We start from the raw sequence: 23995 nt of genomic DNA on the forward strand, positions 1-23995 counted from the left end.
TCTCCATCCCCAGGAAGGTCCTCCTTGCTCAGGCTTCCCCCAGACAGCAGGGGAAGGTCTGCCCCACTCAGGCTTCCCCCCGGGAACAAAGGGTGCAGCCTTTCTGGTTCCGGACCCAGCATGCAGGTACCCGCTGTCCGGTCTATCTCCTTACACAAAAGACATAACTTTTTCTTTTTCCATCACTTTAGCCGTCTGCGGGCTTTTTTTTGTGGGAATAGTTGTACTTTTGACTGACAGCGTTGATTTTACCATATAGTGTACTGGAAATCGGAGAGAAAAAAATAAAATGCGTTGAAATTGCAAAAAAAAAAAAAAAAAGTGCATTTCACAATTGTTTTTTTGAGTTTTTTATTTTCCATGTTCACTACATGCTAAAACTGACCTGCCAGTATGATTCTCTAGGTCAGTTCACAGACACAAAACGTATAGTTTTTTTTTTGTTTTTTTTTAAATGGCGAAAAAAATTCAGAAATTTGTAAGAAAAAAAATAGTGTCGCCATTATCCGAGACCCGTAACACTTTAATGTTTCTGGATATCGGGCTGGATGAGGCTTTTTTTGCAGCCCTCAACTGATGTTTTTAATTATACCATTTTGGGTTACAGACGATCTTCTGATCTTATTGCAATGTTACAGCGGCCACAGAAGAAAAGTAATTCTGGAGTTTTGATTGTTTTTTTCATTATGCTGTTTACCACTCTGATTAATTTATTTTATATTTTGAAAGATAAGAGATTTCTAAACACATCGATACTAATTATGTGTATTTTTTTCTTGTAAAAGAAGGAGGGTAGTTTGAACTTTTTTTTTTTCATATTTTTAAAAATGTTTTTCCCCCACTTTTTACTGTATTTAATTGTCCCCTTAGGTAACTTAAAGTTACGATCATCTGATCACTTGTCCTTTACATAGCAGGGCTTCAGCACTTCTATGTAGTGTGAAAAATCACGATCTGTTCTGATTGCTAGCTAGCACCTGGCTTTCACAGGAGGATCGTAATGACAGGGACAGGGGTCTTCAACAAACCCTCGGATGCCATGACAACCCATCGGCACCCCGCAATCACATCACAGACACGCCGATGGGAGTGTGGAACGATGCATGCCCCTTTTGGCGTGTGTTAAATGCCACTGTCAGAGACTGACAGCGGTATTTAACAGCTCCGCTCCACCCGCGGCTGTTAGAGGCACATGATGCTGATTAAATCAGCCGTCATGTGCGGGGAATAATGCGGGCTCGGCGTGCATCAAAGTCAGGAAGCTGGCTTATGACATACCGGTACATCATATGTCAGTAAGGGATTAAAAAATAATGTTTTTCGCCTTGTTCAGAGACCGCTGACTTTTTATTTTTCAGTTTATGCGCAGTTGCGTCTGCAGGGCAGGCTGTAGATTTTATTGGTACCGTATAACACTTTTTGATCACTTTTTATTCACTTTCTGGCAATTTTACTTCTTATGATATATTTACTATGTTTGGGCTTTGACATGCCAAGTGAAATCAACTCGGTTTCTTTTTCTAATTAGGCATCCTAGGATTGAGGGCAGACACTTTGAGCATCTTTAGGCCTTGGCTTCCATGACAACCAATCCTCACCCGGCAATCATTTGATATCTAACCACTTAGATGTGGGATCCTTTAGTGGTTAAACTGCTGAGATCAGACCAGTTACAAATGTATGTCAGCTGTACGATACCCTCTGTGTATATATAAGGTGCCAAGGATAGTAGCCGTGGGTGAGCTGCTGCTCCATAAGATCCTGGCACAGTACAAGCAAATCGTGTCCCAGTTGTGACATGAGTTACTGTAGTAAATATTAGTCCCAGAAGTGGAGAGAGACTACAATAACAGGTAGTAAAAATATATATACTACTTGCAGAATAAGTAATGGGAGGTCAAACAATCCAAGGTCAGGTCCAGGAAATGGCGCAGAAGACAGAGACGAAATCCAATTCATGAGCTGAGGCCAGGAAAACCAGAAAGACAAGACAGTTTACAGGAGCAGGCACAGTGAAGTCAAGTCACAAGCAAAGGGTCTAAGTCCGGGAAGGCAATCACGTCAAGCTGGATCAGGCACAGAGCACAGAGGGATCAGTCTTACACAGGCAGCAGCAAGTGTACAATTGACACTGGGTGAAGGAGCTAGCATGCTTAAGTAAAAGATTAATCAAGGAAAGTGAACACAAATGATTGCAGCACAGACCCGGCCAGCACAACCAAAACATACTGACAGTCCCTACACAAAGTAACATATTAGAAACAGAGTGGAGATCGTGACAGTATCCCCTCTTCAAGGGGGGGAACCGGACCCCTAGGTTTCCCAACCTCCGATGAAAGGCCTGGACCAACTGATCAGCCCTTACAGAATGAGCTGGGACCCAGGACCGTTCCACAGGTCCATACCCCTTCCAATGATATTGGAGGTAATTCCGGACCATTCGGGAATTATTGATCCTTTGTACCTCATATTAAAGCTTCCTTCAATAGACACCGGAGGAGGCAGGGGCGAGGAAGACAGAACAGGGGGAATAAACTCCTTCAACAACGACTTGTGGAACACATTAGGAATACGGAAAGACACAGGAAGCTTTAATCGGAAGGCAACTGGATTGACCACCTCCAGAATCTCATAAGGACCAATGAATCTAGGACCCAACTTCAGCGAGGGTATCTTCAATCTAATATTCTTAGAGGATAGTCATATCTTATCTCCCACTTTGCAGGCGACCCCTGACGAGCCTCCTATCGGCCTTCTGCTGATGCTGAGTCACCCCAATGTTCTTTTTCACCTTCCTCCAGACTGTCATGATCCATTTTTGGATCTGTCAGATTCTGGATTCTCTGATATAAACTTTTTTCCTTTCAGGCCATCGGGGGTTAATATCAGTTTTTGCCCCCGGTGGTCGGTGTTACTACATGTTTAGTCTGCTAGTGGAGACCACGCCTGCCTTCCTATATAAGGTCACCTGATACACCAGCTGACTGTTGGTAATAACCGCTCATTTGGAAGCCAACCATGCTGAAGAGAGAAGCAGTGAGCAGTGCTGTTTGCAGCTGATCTGGAGCAGTGTTCGGGTGCCTTACTCTGCGGTCCGGTGCATGACTGCAGAGCAAGCTAAGTGTTGTTGTTTTTCCCTGTCTGTTACTTTCCCTGGTGGTCTTATTAGTACAGTGGTGGGACCAGTGTCCGCACTTGCCAGTTCCCTAGTAAGGGATAGATGCAGGGCAAGTGAGGGACTGAGGTATCCTGGTCGGCGACAGGTTGAAAGAACCTGTATAGGGAACGTGAGGAGAGTTCAGGGCACTTCCTTAGGAGAGTGCAGGAGGTGTCCATTTCCCCGTTCCCTATTTGGAGGGCCCACCATTGTAATTTTATCCCCGGTGCCCCCTTGTTTGTCTTCGTTGGTTTGGTGACCAACCGGTCGTCGGGTCGCGTCACGCAGGGCCAGTCGCCCCATGACATAGACATCCCCCAGCTGTTAAATGGTGACATCCACCCCAGGGCACCCAGAACTTATCCTGGAGAACTCACCAAAATGAGGATGAAACCCGTAAAACAGAAAAACGGCAAGGTCTCCGTGGACTGACTAACCCGACTGTTAAAGGCAAAGTCAGCCAGAGGAAGAAATGATGACTAATTCAGCTGATTGGAGACAAAACCTCTTAAAATTTGCTCCAAAGACTAATTTGTCCTCTCTGTCTGACCGTTAGTTTCAGGGTGACAGGCAGAGGAAAAGGACTAATCAATCCCCAATTTTCTACAGCAAGCCCTCCAAAATCTAAGGGGTAAGGTTTCTCCTTGTGGAGAGTGACATACTGTTAGGGCTGGCGGAACGCACCAGATTATAAAATAGAGAGTGCGTTCGCAGCCCGGGGTCCACCGTGCAGAGGTGGTACACTGCTGCTAGGTAATGGCGGAAGGGAAGAGCGGCGTGAAAACAGTCACACGTGGGTTACGTCACCCAGTGTGAACAGGAGCGGATTCTGTTACTTCACAGAACCACTCAGCCGCTTGAAAGTGAATGCCGGAGCCTGTTTAGCTCACAGAGCCTGGCCACAGAGCGCACAGCAAACAGCCACAGAACTCCACCCCAAGGCACGGGGTTAGAGTCCTTCTAGGCCACTGAGCACGCGGCATCGCTGCCACGAATGCCGCTATAGACGCTGGCTAAGGAGTGCGGAGCACTTGCTCTGAGGCGTGCCGAATCACTGATAATGACTAATATCTGACTCAACTCTGTCCTACCTACGCCTAAGCCTGGGTGCTAGCAGGCAAGGCTGCACAACATATGCGTACCAAGGGTAGGGGTTTCATAATGAGTCAAGAGACATACGTGCACCCATCACTCCTTATAGTCAGAAAATACTGGCTATCCTAGCGCATGGCCGAGCGGCCATGCGAACCTTTTATAGCCACGAGCGTCCGGGACCTTCCTGGCTTCTCGGATGGGCCAATCCGAACACGAGCAGGACCTGAGCACGTGACCTTCGATCTCCAATGGGAGATCACACCACGGGCATGCTCAGTGGCCCGACATGGGGACTTAGTCCCTGGAGAATCTCGCTGCTGAGCAGCATGCATTGCCATAGGTGTGCCAGAGGTGGCAGCAGCAAGCAAACCCACGGAGCTGGTCTGGGCAAAGCGCTGGGACCGACGAGTTTGCTGAGCAAGCTCCTCTGCGGCTGGAGAGGAATGAGAGACCGCCGGAAGTAAGGCTCGGGATTCTCGCTGTGCAGCGACAGAAATCTGATGCCTAACACATACCAGCTCTGACTTGTCAAGGTAAGGAGGCTTATTCTCCATGCAATGCTCCTCTGGGAAAATAATATGCAAATTGCCTCTTCAGAGAGGAAGAGGACTTGAACTCTATAGCGCCACCTGTTGGTAGTAGCGATCCTACAAGTCACAACCCTTTAACGAGTCTTTTATAGGACTTAGGATAAGAGCCAAATCAGAATCTCAATTTGCAGACATGGTGTTTCGGGCTATTGGCCCTCGTCAGTGCAAAGTATGAGAACTAATTTGGCTAGGTGAGAGGCTCTGGACTGAGGTCTAAGGGGTAGACTTGTAGGATCGCTACTACCAACAGGTGGCGCTATAGAGTTCAAGTCCTCTTCCTCTCTGAAGAGGCAATCTCCAAAATCTAGAAATTAATTGTACACCCCTATCCGATATAATATTTAGAGGAATCCCATGCAATCGTACCACATGAATAATAAACAGTTTGGAGAGAGTTTCAGCATTGCGTAACCGAGATAATGGGATGAAGTGAGCTTGTTTGCTGAAGTGATCCACTACCACCCAAATAGTAGTCATCCCCAGACAAAGTTAAATCTGAAATGAAATCCATGGACAAATGAGTCTATATTCTTTCCGGAATTGGCAAAGGAGCCAATTCCCCTGCTGGTCGGCAATGCTGTACTTTGGTGCACAAGTTTCACAAGCAGACACAAAATCTCTAATATCCTTATGCATAGCGGACCACCAAAAGAGTCTAGCAACTGCCTTCTGGGTGGCAGTGACCCCAGGATGACCACTCAACGCAATCATGGAATTCTTGTATTCTGAGATACAAAGAGACAAACAGCTTGCATTCAGGGGAATTGGAAGGAGCCAATGACTGAGCAGTATGGATTTCAGCTTCCAACTCAGAGGAAACCATGGCCACAACAATTCCCTGAGGAAGAATGGAGGAAGGAGGTTCTGGAGGAGACACAGAATCAAGCGAGACAGGGCATCCGCCCTCACGTTCTTAGACCCCGTGATAGAAAAATTAAATCGTGAAAAAAAATAAAGACCATTGGGCCTGTCTAGGTGTCAACCGCTTGGCAGATTCAATATAAGCTAGATATTTGTGATCTGTCACTACGGAGACTGGATGAACGTCTCGCTCCAAAAAATGCCTCCACTCTTCAAAAGCCAACTTCACAGCAAGCAACTCCCAATTACCCACATCATAGTTTCTTTCAGCAGTAGAAAATTTTTTAGAGAAGAAGGCACATGGTTAGAGGTTAGTTAAAGTCTCAGGATCTTGAGACAATACAACCCCCACCCCGACCTCAGAAGCATCTACCTCCACAATAAACAGCCTCTGGAGGTCTGGTTGCACAAGCACAGGAGCAGACATAAAACATTTCTTCAAATGCCTCAACTGCTTCAGGCAACCAAACCTTTAGCTTCACCCCTTTGAAAACCAGGGATTGAAGCTTGAGGAGGACAATTTGCATATTCCAGGCGCCTTCTGAGAAAAGTGAAGAGTCTCCCTCAGCAAGAAGATCGTTGGGTACAGCCGTGACCAGCTGCTTGGAAAGCATCGCCAAACCGTGCTTCTTAAGGCCATTATTGCAAGAATGCTTGGCTGATTGAGTAATTACACAAGAAGGAAAAAACAGCAGATTACACAAGAAGGAAGACACACAGCAAGTCAGCAGGATCTAGGAGCAACATGGTGAGCTGCAACATGTGTTACATGTTCACAGATCGACCAGAAGATGAATCCAACTTCACCTGCCAGACGTGTAGTCTACTGGCCCTTTTAGAAGAAAAGGTGCGGGGTCTGGAAGAAAGAATTACAACTTTGAAACTCAAAGAAAATGAAGACTTCCTAGACAGAACAGAAGCATCTCTACTGGTCACAGAAGGTAAAGAAAGTGTCAGAGAACCTCCAAAAGCAGACGAGTGGAAGCATGTGGCCAAAAGAAGCAAGAAGACCATGGAGACATCACCAACCACACAACTGAGAAACCGATACCAAGGCATTGTGGAGTACGAAGATGGCACACCTAAGGATGAGGCACTACCAGCAAGCAAAGAAGAAAATGACACAGCAACACTCAGAAGTGACAACAAAAAGTACAGCCAAGAAGCGAAGAAGAGTGGTAGTGGTGGGAGACTCACTACCGAGAGGCACAGAAGCAGCCATCTGCAGACCGGACATAACCGCAAGAGGAGTATGCTGCCTCCCAGGTGCGAAGATCAAGGATGTGACCGGTAGGATACATCAGTTCCAACGATGTCCACCCATTTCTTCTGATACATGTTGACACCAATGACACGGCAAGGAATGACCTACCGACAATCTGCAAGGACTTTGAAGAGTTGGGGAAGAAAGTAAAGGAACTGGATGCACAGGTATTGTTTTTCTTCTATCCTTCCAGTAGTTGGGCATGGCACCAGGAGATGGAACAGGATCCTTGATGGGAACAACTGGCTAAGACAGTGGTGCAGACAACAAGGATTCAGATTCCTGGACCACGGTGTGAATTACCTGTACAATGGACTCCTCACCAGAGACGGACTACACCTCAACAAACCTTGGAAACACACATTCGCCAGAAGACTCGCTTCACTCATCAGGAGGGCGTTAAACTAGAAGAATAGGGGACGGGAACAAAAACGTTAGACACGAACATGAAGTCAGTAAATATACTGATGAAGGATATGAGGTGCGGCAAAGAAGACCCAAGACAACATACTCGGAAGGGAGGTAAGAACATTTCTAAAACAATCCACAGGGAGGAGATTGGAACAAAACAAAATCCTCCAAACTGCATGCTTGCAAACGCCAGAAGCCTGATAAACAAGATGGAAGAACTAAAAGCAGAAATATCTACAGTTAACCATGACATAGTGGGAAAAAATGAGACATGGTTAGATGAAAGCTATGACTGGGCAGTTACAGAGTTACAGTCTGTTTAGAAAGGATCGCAAAAATCTTTATATAAAGTCTTGTCTAAAGTCCACTTTAAGGGAATGAGGATGTCAAGTCCATATGGGTCGAAATACATGGAGGGAAAAATAGTAGCAAAATTCTCATTGGGGTCTGTTACAAACCCCCAAATATATTCCCAAAATTGCCCAAACCAGCTATTAATATATAATACTGGATATAGTACCACAACATACCAATACTTACTTTTGTGGTCACCTCATAGAACAATGTACAAGAAGTTTCCACACAATGGTACCTTATAAAAAACCATCTTTATTTAAATACCAATGTCACAACATTAAAAAGAAAGGTGCTGGATCAATATGAGAGACAAAACGCATGTAAACACCATATGATAATGTATTCATAGGAGGCTGCAAAAACAATATGCAGTGTGAACACCAAAAAAAAATAAATTTTAACTAATTCAATGTCAAATATTGATTGACTATCATTAAAGAGTTGTTATACCCATATGCAGTGTGAGAACCAAGGAAGATTAACTTGCTCCATATTCATTATTAATTTATCATAAAAGGACTACTGAGTCAATTTACAGTGTGTGCACCGAGGGAGATTTATGAAATTTCACTTGCTCCATACCAATTAGTCATCTGTGAGGAGGTGCAACACTAAAGGAGCATCCCATCAAACTGATACTTCACAATGCATAAAATAGGTTATAAAGTCTCAAGAAACCAGTGTTTCACAGTGCATAGTTATAAACTAAGAAATGTAAACACTATATAAGCGTGACAAAAAGTCACTGCAACCTACCAATAAATAAAGGTGCTTACTGCAGCGTCCCTCATGCCCCGACACGTGTTTCGCAATGCTTCATCAATGGAGGCTTATCAGGGAAAAGGAGGTTGTCCCATTTTTATACCCCAGCAACTACCACTATAGGCTAATTTAATTTTCGCACCTGATTAAAAACACTCACTTCCTCATTGCTGACATACAACTGCACCTGTGCGCTAAAGGTCCTATGGCTCCTAAGATATAAACCGTGCATATACAAAGTCACATGGTTTTCAGCGGCCAATGAGGTTAAGGAACAGATGTCATGTGATTACCAGAAGGTCCTGTGCTTTATTATGCCGATCTAATCTGATGGAATCCGCTCATGTGCAAATCATCTAAGTTTCACAAACAAATGGAAATTAGTTAAAATTTATTTATTTATTTTTTTTTTATTATTTTTTTTTTTTTGGTATTCACACTGCATATTGATTTTGCAGCCTCCTATGAATACATTATCATATGGTGTTTACATGCGTTTTGTTTCTCATATTGATCCCGCACCTTTCTTTTTAATGTTGTGACATTGGTATTTAAATAAAGATGGTTTTTTATAAGGTACCATTGTGTGGAAACTTCTTGTACATTGTTCTATGAGGTGGCCACAAAAGTAATTATAAACCCCCAAATATATCAGATATCATGGAAAGTCTACTATTAAGGCAGATAGATGAATCTGCAACCCAAAATGAGGTCCTTGTTATGGGGAACTTTAACTACCCGGATATTAACTGGGAAACTGAGACCTGCGAAACCCATAAAGGCAACAGGTTTCTGCTAATAGCCAAGAATAATTATCTTTCACAATTGGTGCAAAATCTAACCAGAGGAGCAGCACTTTTAGACCTAATACTATCTAACAGACCTGACAGAATAACAAATCTGCAGGTGTTCAGGCATCTAGGAAATAGCGACCACAATATTGTACAGTTTCACTTGTCTTTCACTAGGGGGATATGTCAGGGGGTCACAAAAACACTGAACTTTAGGAAGGCAAAGTTTGACCAGCTTAGAGATGCCCTTAATCTGGTTGACTGGGACAATGTCCTCAGAAATAAGAATACAGATAATAAATGGAAAATGTTTAAGAACATCCTAAATAGGCACTGTAAGCGGTTTACACCTTGTGGGAATAAAAGGACAAGAAATAGTAAAAAAAAAAAAATGTGGCTAAACAAAGAAGTAAGACGGGCAATTAACAATAAAAATAAAGCATTTAAACTACTAAAGCAGGATGGCACCGTTGAAGCTCTAAAAAAACTATAGGGAGAAAAATACTTTATCTAAAAACTAATTAAGGCAGTGTGCCCACGTAGCGATTTTTAAGCGTTTTTGCCGCGATTTTCGGCGCAAAAACGCTTAAAAATCGTGTACAGAACGCCCCCCATGCATTCCTATGGCATTCCGCACATGCTGTGCTAATGCTGCGCTTTTTTCCGCGGCGGAATCGTATCGCGGAAAAAAATCGCAGCATGATCATTCTTTTGTGCGGAATCGCAAAGAATTGCCGCGATTCTGCACCCATAGGAATGCATGAGAATCGCTTACTTCCCGCATGTGGCTATGCCCACCATGCGGGAAGTTAAGCGTCTCATGTGCGGTTGGTACCCACGGTGTGGAGGAGAGGAGACTGTCCTCCAGGCCCTGGGTACCATACCCCTGTAAAAAGAATAAGAAATAAAAAATCGGGGTATATTTACCTTCCGATGTCCCGCGCTGCATTCCCGGCCTAGCGTTCCCAGTAATGCCTTGCAGCAAGGCCCTGTAACGACGTAGTCTTGCGTGACTCTAGCGGTCTCGCGAGATCGCTATAGCAACGCGAGACTACGTCATCACAGGTCTCGCAAGGCATTACTGGGAACGCTGAGGCCCGGGAATGCAGCGCGGGACGCCGGAAGGTAAATATACCCCGATTTTTTTTATTTTTTTTTAGCATTTTAACATCCTATCTTTTACTATTGATGCCGCATAGGCGGCCTCAATAGTAAAAACCTTGTCACACTTGTCAAACACTATGTTTGACGAGTGTGACCAACCTGTCAATCACTTTCCAAGCGATGCTTCAAATCGCTTGGAAAATGCTTGAATATCGCACGCGAAAATCGTGGCAAAATCGCGCGGAAAAAAAGGCGCGATTTCTGGGAAGGAGTCCGGTTTTTAGTGAGCGTTTTAAAACGCTACGTGGGCCCACAGCCTAAAGCTGCCAAAAGGAAACAGAGAAGCACATTGCTAAGGAGAGTAAAACTAATCCCAAACTGTTCTTCAACTATATCAATAGTAAAAGAATCAAAAGTGAAAGTGTAGGCCCCTTAAAAAATTGTGAGGAAAGAATGGTTGTAGATGATGAGAAAAAAGCTAATATATTAAACACCTTCTTCTCCACGGTATTCACGGTGGAAAATGAAATGCTAGGTGAAATGCCGAGAGACAAAGAAAACCCTATATTAAGGGTCACCAATCTAACCCAAGAAGAGGTGCAAAACCGGCTAAATAAGATTAAAATAGATAAATCTCCGGGTCCGGATGGCATACACCCACGAGTACTAAGAGAACTAAGTAATGTAATAGACAAACCATTATTTCTTATATTTAGAGACTCTGTAGCGACTGGGTCTGTTCCACATGACTGGCGCATAGCAAATGTACCAATATTCAAAAAGGGCTCTAAAAGTGAACGTGGAAATTATAGGCCAGTAAGTATAACCTCTATTGTTGATAAAATATTTGAAGGGTTTCAGAGGGATGTTATTCTGGATTACCTCAATGAGAATAACTGTTTAACGCCATATCAGCATGGGTTTTTGAGGAATCGCTCCTGTCAAACCAATCTAATCAGTTTTTATGAAGAGGTAAGCTATAGACTGGACCAAGGTGAGTCAATGGATGTGGTATATCTTGATTTTTCCAAAACATTTAATACTGTGCCAAACAAGAGGTTGGTACACAAATTGAGAATGCCGGGTTTGGGGGAAAATGTGTGTAAGTGGGTAAGTAACTGGCTTAGTGATAGAAAGCAGAGGGTGGTTATAAATGGTATGTTCTCTAACTGGGTCGCTGTGACCAGTGGGGTACTGCAGGGGTCAGTGTTGAGACCTATTCTCTTCAACATATTTATTAACGATCTGGTAGAGGGTTAAGGCTGTGTGCACACGCTGCGGATTTTGCTGCGGTTTTTTCATCATCGAAAACCGCACGTATCGCTGGAAAACGCATGTGCGGTTTCTGGTGCGGTTTTTGCATTTTTGATGCGGTTTTTGGTGCGGTTTTCATGCGGTTTTCTTGCGGTTTTTGAGTGCGGTTTTTGGTGCAGTTTTGACTGCGCTTTGCAAAGCAGACAACATACATAAAGTTATGGCAACTTGAATGAGGAAAAAAAAAAAGGTGATGTCATTTCCTTGGCCAACCCCCACCATTCTCCATTTTGCTAGCCAAAAGCAAGTATCAGCACAAACATCCAGCATTCAAGTGCCCAGTATAGTGCCCTGATGGCCGAGAACCAGATCACACAGCGGTGCCTGCTCCGCAGGCCATATCGAATCCTTTTGATGTGGTTTATGCTGCAAAACATTAATCGCCACAGAGAGGAGGTAAGGCTGGTTTCACCTTACGTTTTATTGTGCAGCACATCATGCGCTATAGGTCGCATCTGCAATGCTTCCCTATCGTTACCATGGCGGCCGCAGGGTATAGTGCTTGCATGCGTTAATCATCAGTTGCAATGCATTGGAGTACTATTGGCGTAGTACGCTGACAATCGCAGCATGCTGTCATTGGCACGGAGCGTAGGATACGGAGGAGAAATATACGCCTGGTGCGAGGGACCCCATAGAGAATCATTGGTCCGTGTCTAATGCGTGTTTTAAGCGCCTCTCACCCGTCCGTATTCCTCGCCAGGGTGGCTAAGGTTTTTGACAAAATTGCTTCTGAACCACTCCTATGGTAGTGGCTAAATATTCAGCATCTCACTTTTTTTCATAATGGTGGCAAGAATTCTGCCATAGGAGTGGAAACCATCCTTTTAATTTACTGCTTTATGTTCGGATGGTACCCATGGTCTGGAGTAGTGGTTACTGTGTTCCAGACCAGGATAAATTAATCTGGTAACCAATATATATAAAAAAAAAAACCCAGTGATATACTCATCCTCCGTCGGACTATGTGGTCCTTTGAGCCGCTCACCACGCTCACGGCATCTTCCGTTCAGTTGCCGTTTTGTCTAGTGGGGGACATTGTTTTTTTTTTTTTGGGAACATGCTGTCTTTAGTACAGATGCAGAATAGGCAGCGGTGCGAGTTTCTTTAAGTTGTGCTGAAGTTTGGCCAGCTAATATGCTATGTGTGCACATTGCCTCTTTGTTTTTGCGTAACATTTATTTGTATTTTAGTTGCAGGAGCGACGAAGGAGGAAGAGGAACAGACGGATGTGGGTGCACCCGCTTGTAGCTGAGCGACAGGAGAAGGGGCATTTTTATGTCCTTTACCAAGATTTGAGGCGGTAAGTTCAAAATATCTTTAATCCGTCTCTTCAAATATTACCATTATGAATTTAAAATGTTGGTCATGATATCATTTCAGCTATCCGGACAAATTCATCTTGTTTTGTCGGCTGTCCATCCCGGCATTCGACCGATTGTTACATATATTGGCACCACATCTGACCTTTGCGGACACCATAATGAGGAAGGCGATCACTGCTGAGGAAAGGCTGCTCATCACCTTGCGGTAAGTATATATTTTTTGGTTTGTATGTGATTGAGGCTCTTTCACACGTCACTTACACATAGATGGACATTGATATCTTTTTAACATTTTTTCATGTAGTCTCTTAAATGGGAATATGTTAAACATGTTTAATTACTTGTTTTGCTAACGTTTCTAATATTGTTTTTCTTTTTCTTTGCAGATTTTTGGCCACAGGAGAGAGCTATACATCCCTACACCTCCAATTTAGAGTTGGTAAATCCACCATCTCTCAAATTGTGAGGTGCACATGTAACGTGATCTGGCAGAAATTGCAGCCCATGGTGATGCCTTCCCCAACCGAGGAGACTTGGCTGCAGGTCGCAGCAGGCTTTCAGTCTGTGGCCAATTTCCCAAACTGCATAGGTGCAGTTGATGGTAAACATGTGAGGGTTCAGCAGCCACCACGATCAGGATCACGCTTCTTTAATTATAAGAAGTATTTTTCGGTGGTCCTGATGGCGGTGGCTGATGCACATTACAAATTTGTTGCCATTGACGTTGGTGCCTATGGTAGTACTGGGGATTCTCGGGTGTTGCGATCATCACAGATTGGTCAGCAAATTCTTCAAGATGGCGGAACGCTCCCAGCCCCAAGACCTTTGCCGGGTTCCACAGATCCAGTGCCCTTTGTGATGGTATCGGATGAGGCGTTTTCCTTAACGACAACCCTGCTGCGCCCATACCCACGAAGGGGACTGGATGACCGGCGGAGGATTTTTAATTATCGGCTGAGTCGTGCACGCAGATATGTGGAATGCACCTTCGGGATCATGACTAGTCAGTGGAGAATCTTTCATACTGCCATCCAGTTGGATACTGACACCGTTGATGCTGTGATTAAGGCCTGCTGTGTACTACATAACTATGCTCGGGAGTACAGCTCAGAGGTAGATTTGGAGTACCAGCAGCCACAATGTAATCAGCTGCGCAACGTGTGTCTGGGAAGACCATCCAACTCTGGTGTGCGTGTGAGGGAAACCTTTACTGACTATTTTATGAGTACCGAAGGTGCCGTGCATTGGCAATACTCCTGTGCTGGTGTTGGGCAGCCTGACCAGCAGTGAAAGATGGAAGAACAGAGTGTCACAAAAGAAAGGACCACTCAAGTTGTAGTGATAAACTTTTTCAAAATTTTGAAAAAAAAATTTGGTTGTATTAATCAATAAAACCAATTCTGATTCTGTATTGATGGTGTGTGTTTCATTTATTTCACCTCATTTTCATTCTTCAAAGCCTACACACAGTACATTGGCTGGAAATCCTACAGTTTCTGCAGCATCAACCACCTTTTTGACCCTCCCGCCCATAGTCCTTTGATTCTCGACACATGACAGGCAGAGATCACTGCATTTACATTAATCTGACCCAAAAAAAACTAACAAATTGTAAATACAATATTTTTTATTTAGAAAACAATATAGAAATTGTTGGCATTGAAAAACTAGAAATACAGCCAAATATTATTACATTTGAAGAACTCCAAAACGGACATTTTTAAACAACACAAATTTTTAGGGGGATTTTGTGCACCATTGACAGTAACTATTAGGGGAGATAGTGGTACTCAGGGGTATACGGATAGTTGGCCTGGGAGCTGCCTGAGTCAGAAAAGTAATTTGTGTTATTTGTTGGCCTATACTCCGTTGGCCGCTGCTGTTGGGTGGGTGGTGTGGGTCGGAACAGGTTAAAAACGCCCATTAAAATATTAGTGTATGATGCAATTGGAGCAGGGTCCTGTAAAGCAGTGATTGACATCTGCACCATTGTCATTAATATAGACTGCCTCTCCGGTGTCAAGCTTCGAATTTTATTGGCAATTGTCATGCCGAAGAAATCAAATTCATCCTCGCTTGTGGTTTTTTTAATTAAATCTAGTGTGTCCGAGGATGCCTTTAAGGTGGTGTCAATGTGTTTTTTTTTGGTTCTTTTTTTGCTCGGCTCTCCAGACACCGGAAAGGCAGTGGCTACACATGCTTCTGAGGAACCCAATGGTTCATCAGCTGCAGAAACAGATGTTTCGGCAGCTGATGAAGATGGGGCTACATCAGAAGTTGTGTTGCGACATGGTGCCGAGATGTCACCTGCCTCACAAGACCCTGCTCCATCTTCTGATTCATTGACGTTTTCAATTATGTTCCCTTGAGTGCTGTTGAGAGAAAAAAGAAAAACATGAGGATTAAAAATTACATATTTTATTCGGACAAACTGTTTGGCCAACTACAAAAAAATTTCATGACAACTGCGGTGCCCCATTTTACATTGCATGATTATAACGCATGTTTGTATTTTACTCATTTGGAATCAGTGCGTGCTATATATACACAGTGCAAATTATCTTTGCTGTCAATCAGCGCCAACAAATGGCAGCGAAACATGCAGTATTGTTAGAAGCTGCTGCACATGTCAGAATTTATTGGAGCTTCACAAGCACTTTATAACGCATAGTGAAGATGTCCAATAGAGACCAAAAGTTCTTAGACATCTTTTCATTCAAAGACTTTTATGTATTTTCATTATAATGAAAATTGTAGAATCAGTACGAAGGGAGTATACAATGACAAAGGTGAACGGATGGACTTGCAATGCTTGTTTAACACCGTGTAGCATGGAGGAGGAGGTGTGATGCTGTGGGGGTGCTTTGCTGGTGAAACTGTTGTGGATTTCGAAATGTATGGCATTGTGAACCAGCATGGCTACCACGGAATCTTTAGGCGGCATGCTCTTACATCCGGTTTGCTGTTCGTTGGGACATAATTTGTGTAGTCAACAGGACAATGACCAGAAACACACCTCCAGCCTGTGTAAGGTGCTACGCTAGATGACCTGGCCTCCACAGTTACCAGACCTAAACCCAAACAAGATGGTGTGGGTTGAGGTTGGCCCGCAGAGTGAAGTCAAACAAGTGCTAAGCATCTGTGTAAACTCCTTAAAGACAGGTGGAAGACAATTTCCAAGGAGTAACTGGAACCATCAGTGTGCTAAGCATTTCAGAAAATTAAAAAGATGTAAAATTTCTATATCCGAGAAGTAATTGAAATAAAGAAAACTGTTTGAATGCGGTATTTTTTTTTTGGCGTAAACTTACCTTCGCAATGTCCGGCTGGTGATGAGAAACTGAAGTTCTTGGAAGTACGGAAATGTTCTGCTGGTTGGGGATGCGCCACTTTTTTGACAGCTGGCAATGAATTTATTAAACCTGTCCCGAACCGAACGCCAACGTTGTTTGACATCACTGTCTACAAAAGAAAGACAACAAGATTTTTACCACCTTTTTTGCTTTAATAACAAGTGATAACAAAAATAATCCTGAAAAAGTTAGTTACCAATTTGTGACTGTGTGGCTTTTGTAAAGGAGTGCCAGTCAGGGTACATATCACTTAAAATTTTGGCCCAGCAACGATCCCTGTTGCCACGATCTTTGTACAGCCTGTCTGCCGGGTCCCAAAGGGATGGGTAATCACGCACCTACACACAAATAGAAAATTGAATTAGGAACTATATCAGTTACACTAATAAAAATCTAAAAAAAAAAAATTTACATATAAGCCATAACAACTAATTTAGGTAGTGAGCACTGATATTGCATAGCTACTAAAAGTAGCCATACGTTAGCGGCTTCATATTTTTCGAATGTGAGCGAGGGGATAATACTCATTGCCTTTTCATAGGCTATTAATATCAACCCGAAGTTGTCTGCGTTTCCTTTATGATTGCAAACTTGTATGTAGATGCAACGTCCACCCTATATTTTGGTGCCAGAAATGCATAGCAGACAACTATGGGATGTTAAATGGAGGCTGGGTTGGGGTTCATAAACATGGCCTGTTTTGAGGCTCTGATTGGCCACAGTTGTATGCGTTTCTTTTCTGGCTGTATAATTCCTGGGAGGCCTAAAATAATTTTGACGTGGGGTCCCCCTATATTTTTTGCTCAGAAAGGCAAAGCAGACAGCTGTGGCCTAGGCCCCGTCACACTAAGCGACTTACCAGCGATCCCGACACCGATATCAAGGTGTCAGGATCGCTAGTAAGTCGCTATGTGCTCGCTGGTGAGCTGTTACACAGGCAGCTTCACCAGCGATCATCACAGCGATGCCGAGCGGACGGCATCGCTGTCCACCCGTTAAAAATTGTATTAAAATACAAAATCTTTTTATTCTCACCTTCCGATGTCCCACGCAGTATTCCGGCCTATCTTGACGCTACGGTACCAGTGATCCTTTGCGAGAATGACCGCGAGAATGTCACGGTCTCGCGGCAACGACGTCTCGCGCTCATTCGTGCAAAGGATCACTGTGACCGGAGCGTGGAGAGAGGCCGGAAGACTGCGCGGGACATCGTAAGGTGAGAATCACACTATTTTTTCGAGTTTAATTTTTTTTTTTAAACCTGATCGCTGGTCTCCAGCCTGTCACACGCAGCGATGCGTGCTGGCCAGTGGGAGACCATCGACCAAAGAAATGTCCATAGATTTCCCAGAGCGATCAGCGATACCGGCAGGGGTGCCGCTCGCTGAGCGCTCTCACACACAGCGATTTTGCTGGTGAGATCGCTGTTACGTCACAAAAGTTGTGACTATGCAGCTATCTCGCAAACGAGATCGTGGCCTCTCAAGGCAGGGAACAGGGTATTTGTGGGAAGCTTATCTTGCTATTTTAAAAAATTACCAAAAACTAAACTTAATACGTGCTGTTCCCCCTATTTTTTTGGCCCACAAAGCCTATGCAGACAGCTGCAGGCTGATTACCAGGTGTTAAATATCTTGCCGCAGCTGTCTGCGTAGCCATTCAGGCTTTAAAAAAAGAGGGGGACCCCCCCAAAAAAATTACGTAGGGGTCCCCCATATTTTAGGGCCAGAAAGACTAAGCAGACAACTGCAAACTGATATTTCCAACCTGGGAAGGGGTTAATATCCATGTCCCCTTTCCCAGGCTTTGAAGATCAGCCCACAGCTGTCTGCGTTGCCTTTCTGGCTCTAAAAAAAAGGGGGACCCCCCCAAAAAAAATGACGTAGGGGTCCCCCATATTTTAGGGCCAGAAAGACTAAGCAGACAACTGCAAACTGATATTTCCAACCTGGGAAGGGGTTAATATCCATGTCCCCTTTCCCAGGCTTTGAAGATCAGCCAACAGCTGTCTGCGTTGCCTTTCTGGCTCTAAAAAAAAGGGGGACCCCCCCAAAAAAATGACGTAGGGGTCCCCCATATTTTAGGGCCAGAAAGACTAAGCAGACAACTGCAAACTGATATTTCCAACCTGGGAAGGGGTTAATATCCATGTCCCCTTTCCCAGGCTTTGAAGATCAGCCCACAGCTGTCTGCGTTGCCTTTCTGGCTCTAAAAAAAAGGGGGACCCCCCCAAAAAAATGACGTAGGGGTCCCCCATATTTTAGGGCCAGAAAGACTAAGCAGACAACTGCAAACTGATATTTCCAACCTGGGAAGGGGTTAATATCCATGTCCCCTTTCCCAGGCTTTGAAGATCAGCCAACAGCTGTCTGCGTTGCCTTTCTGGCTCTAAAAAAAAGGGGGACCCCCCCAAAAAAAATGACGTAGGGGTCCCCCATATTTTAGGGCCAGAAAGACTAAGCAGACAACTGCAAACTGATATTTCCAACCTGGGAAGGGGTTAATATCCATGTCCCCTTTCCCAGGCTTTGAAGATCAGCCCACAGCTGTCTGCGTTGCCTTTCTGGCTCTAAAAAACAGGGGGACCCCCCCAAAAAAAATGACGTAGGGGTCCCCCATATTTTAGGGCCAGAAAGGCTACGCAGACAGCTACGGGCTGATATTCATAGCCGAGGAAGGGGTCATGGATATTGCCCCCCCCTGGCTACAAATATCAGGCCGCAGCCGCCCCAGAAATGGCGCATCAATAAGATGCGCCAATTCTGGCACTTAGCCCCTCTCTTCCCAATCCCGCACCACGTCGGCGGGATGTGGGGTAATAAAGGGGGTTAATGTCACCTTTGATCGGTGACATTAAGCCCGGTTAATAATGGAGAGGCGTCAATTAGACGCCGATCCATTATTAATCCAATTATAAAGAATGGAAAAAAACACACAGACACATTAAATAATAATTTTTATTCAAATAAAAACCACTGTTTTTGACAAAATTTTATTGCACGCTCAATCCATTTGGGATGCCATCGATCACCTAGAGAAAAAAAAAAAAACAAACCAACTAAGATACCTACCGTTCCGTCGCAGTCCATTTAAACGAGTGTCCCACGTCGATCAATCATGGAGAACAGTCACATCAGTAGATGTGACCATTCTCCATGTCACCAGAAACACACTGACAGGAGCTCTGCTCCTGCAGTGTGTAACTGCGCATGTGCCTACAGTTTACCAGAGTTCAGTGACTCCGGTAACCTCATTTACGGCACTGCTGCGTGGGAAAGGTCACACGCAGCAGAAGAGCCGTAAAGCGAGGTCCCGGAGCGGCCGAAGACCGGAAAACTCGCCCGAATACTTCCGATCGCCGTGGGACCTTTGTTTTTTGTTTATTTTATGCTGACATTTTATTTTTTTGGGGGAAAGGTTTTTTTTAAACTTTATTCAAGAACGAGGGGAGCGAGGGCTTCTGGGAACAAGATGGCGGGGCCTGGATGGTGAGTATACAGTATATGTTTTGTGTTGTATGTCATGTCATGTATGTTGAATGTAATGTCTGTTACATGTATGTTATGTGTTTTGTTACGTGTTTAGCACTGTACAATTGTGCTCGGTGGCCGCAGGGCCTACTCTTCCATCACATGGCCGGATGGGAGCAGCAGGCCCATGCGGCGATTGAGCACAATTGTCGCACTACCGTCGCATGGAGACGCACACAGACAGACACATACATACATACATACATACATACATACCAAGTCTATCAAACGCCCCACGTCCATCTCCATGCGACGGTAGCTGTCCATCTTGCCAGAAATCTTGTCACTGCACACTATACTCCGCCCACACACTACACTTCCTCCCGCCTTGACATCATTTCCCCCCATTCCGCTGCGGTTTTTTGCACCCAATCCGCAGGAAAAAACGCAGATCTTTTTAGATCTGCGGTTTTTATGCGGATTTTACAAAGTCCATGAAGTCCTATGGGTGCGGAACCGCGGCAGAAACGCACAAAGAATTGACATGCTGCGGAAAATAAACCGCAGCTTTTCCGCGCGGTTTTTTCCGCAGCATGTGCACAGCGGTTTTGAATTCTCATAGAAAACAATTGTACTGTACACCGCAGCAGAAACTGCTGCGGATCCGCAGCGGCCAAAACCGCAGCGGAACCGCAGCAAAATCCGCAGCGTGTGCACACAGCCTTACACAGTAAAGTGTCGATATTTGCAGATGATACAAAACTATGTAAAGCAGTCAATACAAGAGAAGATAGTATTCTGCTACAGATGGATCTGGATAAGTTGGAAACTTGGGCCGAAAGGTGGCAGATGGGGTTTAATAATGATAAATGTAAGGTTATACATATGGGAAGAAGGAATCCATATCACCATTACACACTGAATGGGAAACCACTGGGTAAATCTGACATGGAGAAGGACTTGGGGATCCTAGTTAATCATAAGCTTACCTGGAGCAGCCATTGCCAGGCAGCGGCTGCTAAAGCAAACAGGATGCATTAAAAGAGGTCTGGATACACATGATGAGAGCATTATACTGCCTCTGTACAAATCCCTGGTTAGACCGCACATGGAGTACTGTGTACAGTTTTGGGCACCGGTGCTCAGGAAGCATATAATGGAACTAGAGCAAGTTCAAAGGAGGGCAACAAAATTAATAAAGGGAATGGGGGAACTACAATACCCAGAGAGATTAGCAAAATTAGGATTATTTAGTCTAGAAAAAAGACTGATAATAATAATAATAATAATAATAACCATGTATAAGTAAATAAGGGGACAATACAAATATCTCTCAGAGGATCTGTTTATACCAAGGAATGTGACAGTCACAAGGGGGCATTCTCTGCGTCTGGAGGAGAGAAGGTTTTTCCACCAACAGAGAAGAGGATTTTTTTACTGTTAGGGCAGTGAGAATCTGGATCAGGAATTCCTTGCCTGAGGAGGTGGTGATGGCAAACTCAAGTCGAGGGGTTCAAGAGAGGCCTGGATGTCTTCCTGCAGTGTAACAATATTGCATATTACAATTATTAGGTTCTTTACAAGGACGTAGATCTGGGGATTTATTCTGACGGAACATAGGCTGAACTGGATATACAAATGTCTTTTTTCAGCCTTGTTTGGTAACTATGACATGTATTTCTGCTTTCCACAATAAACTTCCAAATCCATGGTCCCTGTCTGACCTACACTTATTTTGCTGAAGCTGTGACGTGCTGTACCGATATGTGACGGCTCCAGCCAATCATTGCAGTGATGTCAGTGTCTACTCCACCAGTGATGGTCTTCAATGGTTACCTGCACAGCGTGAGTAATATAAACACATGGGCCATGCACACAGTGAACAAGTCTGTGGGACAGTGTTCACACCACCAAAAGACTGGCCCATGTGTTTATATTCAATTGGTTTGATTAGGGAGGTTTCCACCCCTCCCTTGTGGGCTATGTACATATAAGCCGTCTTCCACAGCGTGTCCACATCGGACATTACCTTTCTGAATCCTACTCATATAGGTACCATACACATGGTCAGGTTTTAAATAAATTGGTTAGGGACTGCTCTGGTATGGGGTTACCTTGACGTTTGGTAGAGCGGCTTAGTATACATTTTTTGCAAAAAACGTATCAACCAAATAACCTGTTTTGTTATCATCTTTTTACTAGCACTTGCTGTTTACTGTTAACTTTTACAGCAGAGTATTTTTATGCGTTCGTTATGCTGTGTTTTTCTGTGTTACAGCGTGAGTAATATCAGCATAGAACATAGCGGGACCACGAACCAGGATACCTGAAGACGAGGGGGATTATATTTTTAAAAAAACTCATTTGAAAGGTAACTCACCAAAAATCCTGACTGATGCACTGGCAGGATGCAGCAGACCCCCATTGATAAAGGAATTTTTTCCTTATGTGCGCTGTTTGGATTATATTTTTAGTATGGGATTATTTTCACTACGTTATTACATATGCAGCTGTCAGTTTATTTTTTCAAAGCTGAGAAAACGCTTTCATTGCTTTGACAATTCATAAGAAAGCAGTGCTGGCCCTGCATGTGCGACTTTGATGTGATTGTATACAAGTGCAGTGTGACTGTAGCCAGAACATAGACTGTAGCACACAGGCCTCTTCTACATCTTTACAGGAGCTGCTTTGTGTCTTTTGGTCCACAGTTTCTGTTGCGCTTCAGTTTCTTACAAACTCCTTAGGATGTACTCTGCAGAGCTTTAAAAACGGAGACAAATTTATTACAGTTCAATAAACTCCTTATCTTAGCAGCTGAAAATCTTGGTGTCTGTACAGGGACATTTTTATATACATCCAGAGATGGGAATTTTTACAACTGCATTTAGTTTACAGAAGAATTAAAAAATTTGGTTAATCAAAAAAATGTCCACAGGACCAGGGAAGAAATTTAAAAAGTGCAATCATATAATCCCTTTAAAAATATGAAACTTTAATAAATTGAGGTAAAAAACACCCCCCTAGTGCAATAACACAATTAACAAACTCTATACAATAATAACCTACGATAGCCCTACACTAGCCTGCTATCCCTTCCCGACAGTGGAGGTTGGCACCCTAAAAGACAGCGAGTCCCAGACTCGCCCTAAATGACCCTTATAAACTACAGGTGGGAAAACAATAAGCAAATAAAAGAGATGAAAGATAGTGCTTAATATAATACAAGGCAATGAGAAAAAACTTTTTCCAGCTCCACGATGTAGTGAAAAATATTCTTTATTCACTCAATAAAAATGAGGTTTAAAAGCCAGCATGAGTTACAAGGCATTTTTCACTACATCGTGGAGCTGGACAAAGTTTTTTCTCATTGCCTTGGATTGTGCGCTTTGACACAGCGGTCTCGTGCTCCGATGTTGGAATGCTATGTCTGGTGAGCTGGATTTGTATCCTTAATATAATACACAGGCTATTAATATACAATATATAAAAGACAGGCTATTACATGTAAACAGAGAAAACATAGAGAAACCTCTTGTATAACCAATAGATAGCAGCAAAGGCAAAAGGGCAATTTCTCCGCATTATGAGAAACTGCTCTGACATGGACACCTTTAAAAAGCAGGCAAAGGACCTACATCATAGGTTCAGGGAAAGAGGATGCCCTACTGAGGTTCTGGTTAACTTGTATAAAGATGCCCTTGGTAGAAACAGGTCTGCGCTCCTGAGGGAAAAAATACCCCTAGGGCTAATCCTGAGATGGTAAGGATGATTGGCACCTATGACAATCAAGCTGAGAGGGTGTACCAGATCATGAATAAAAACTGGGGTGTACTGCTGGCAGACCCCTCTTTAAAAAACCTAGTTTCACCAAAACCAAGCATTACTGTACATACAGAAGGGGCAGATCTATCGGGGATAGGCTGGTTCACAGTCCTTACCAGAAACCCGAAAAAACTGGAACATAGTACTAGAATGCCTCCATGTAATGACATTACTAGTGTTGATATATTCATGAAATTGGTTGAAACAGACTTACGTAAAATCTCCAGTACCTGTTTTGGCAACCAGATAATGAATAATCAACGGCTAATGAGTCTCTGGCCCTGAGAAGGCTGGAAAAGAACAACAATTTAATTTTTAA

General features: G+C 43.8%; 3 protein-coding genes across 7 annotated transcripts in view; all 3 read right to left on the reverse strand.

Annotated features, from left to right (window-relative positions):
- CARNMT1 (carnosine N-methyltransferase 1) overlaps nucleotides 1–8580 on the reverse strand; it is a 70092-nt gene extending 61512 nt beyond the window's left edge. The window contains exon 1 of the mRNA XM_073543763.1: nucleotides 8492–8580. Within this exon, the coding sequence (XP_073399864.1) occupies nucleotides 8492–8526 (35 nt within the window). The 5' untranslated portion in view covers nucleotides 8527–8580. The remainder of the gene's footprint in view (nucleotides 1–8491) is intronic.
- Nucleotides 8581–14629: 6049 nt separating this feature from the next.
- LOC141048305 (uncharacterized) lies at nucleotides 14630–22353 on the reverse strand. The gene is made up of 4 exons (XM_073543765.1): nucleotides 22235–22353; nucleotides 16581–16722; nucleotides 16343–16493; nucleotides 14630–15403 (listed from the first exon to the last, which is right to left on the reverse strand). Exons 1-4 carry the CDS (start codon nucleotides 22277–22279, stop codon nucleotides 14803–14805), a joined length of 939 nt encoding a protein of 312 aa, XP_073399866.1. The 5' UTR covers nucleotides 22280–22353; the 3' UTR covers nucleotides 14630–14802.
- The window catches only part of NMRK1 (nicotinamide riboside kinase 1), an 86928-nt gene continuing 84966 nt past the window's right edge, over nucleotides 22034–23995 (reverse strand). For all 5 annotated transcript variants that reach the window (XM_073543770.1, XM_073543767.1, XM_073543769.1 and 2 more), the window contains one exon: nucleotides 22034–22614. In XM_073543770.1, the coding sequence (XP_073399871.1) occupies nucleotides 22595–22614 (20 nt within the window). In that variant the 3' untranslated portion in view covers nucleotides 22034–22594. The remainder of the gene's footprint in view (nucleotides 22615–23995) is intronic.

Source organism: Dendrobates tinctorius, unplaced genomic scaffold (genome assembly GCF_039654945.1).
Source record: "Dendrobates tinctorius isolate UK_male_01 unplaced genomic scaffold, ASM3965494v1 ptg000134l, whole genome shotgun sequence".
Lineage (NCBI taxonomy): Eukaryota > Metazoa > Chordata > Amphibia > Anura > Dendrobatidae > Dendrobates > Dendrobates tinctorius.

What these genes read in the sequence shown, in the direction of transcription:
- LOC141048305 (XM_073543765.1), bottom strand. Translation starts at nt 22,279, where the DNA reads ATGGGGGTCTGCTGCATCCTGCCAGTGCATCAGTCAGGATTTTTG. An exon ending in AGCCACACAGTCACAAATTG is followed by an intron (nt 16,494 to 16,580) that starts GTAACTAACTTT and finishes TTTCTTTTGTAG; the next exon opens with ACAGTGATGTCAAACAACGT. An exon ending in ACCAGCCGGACATTGCGAAG is followed by an intron (nt 15,404 to 16,342) that starts GTAAGTTTACGC and finishes TTCTCTCAACAG; the next exon opens with CACTCAAGGGAACATAATTG.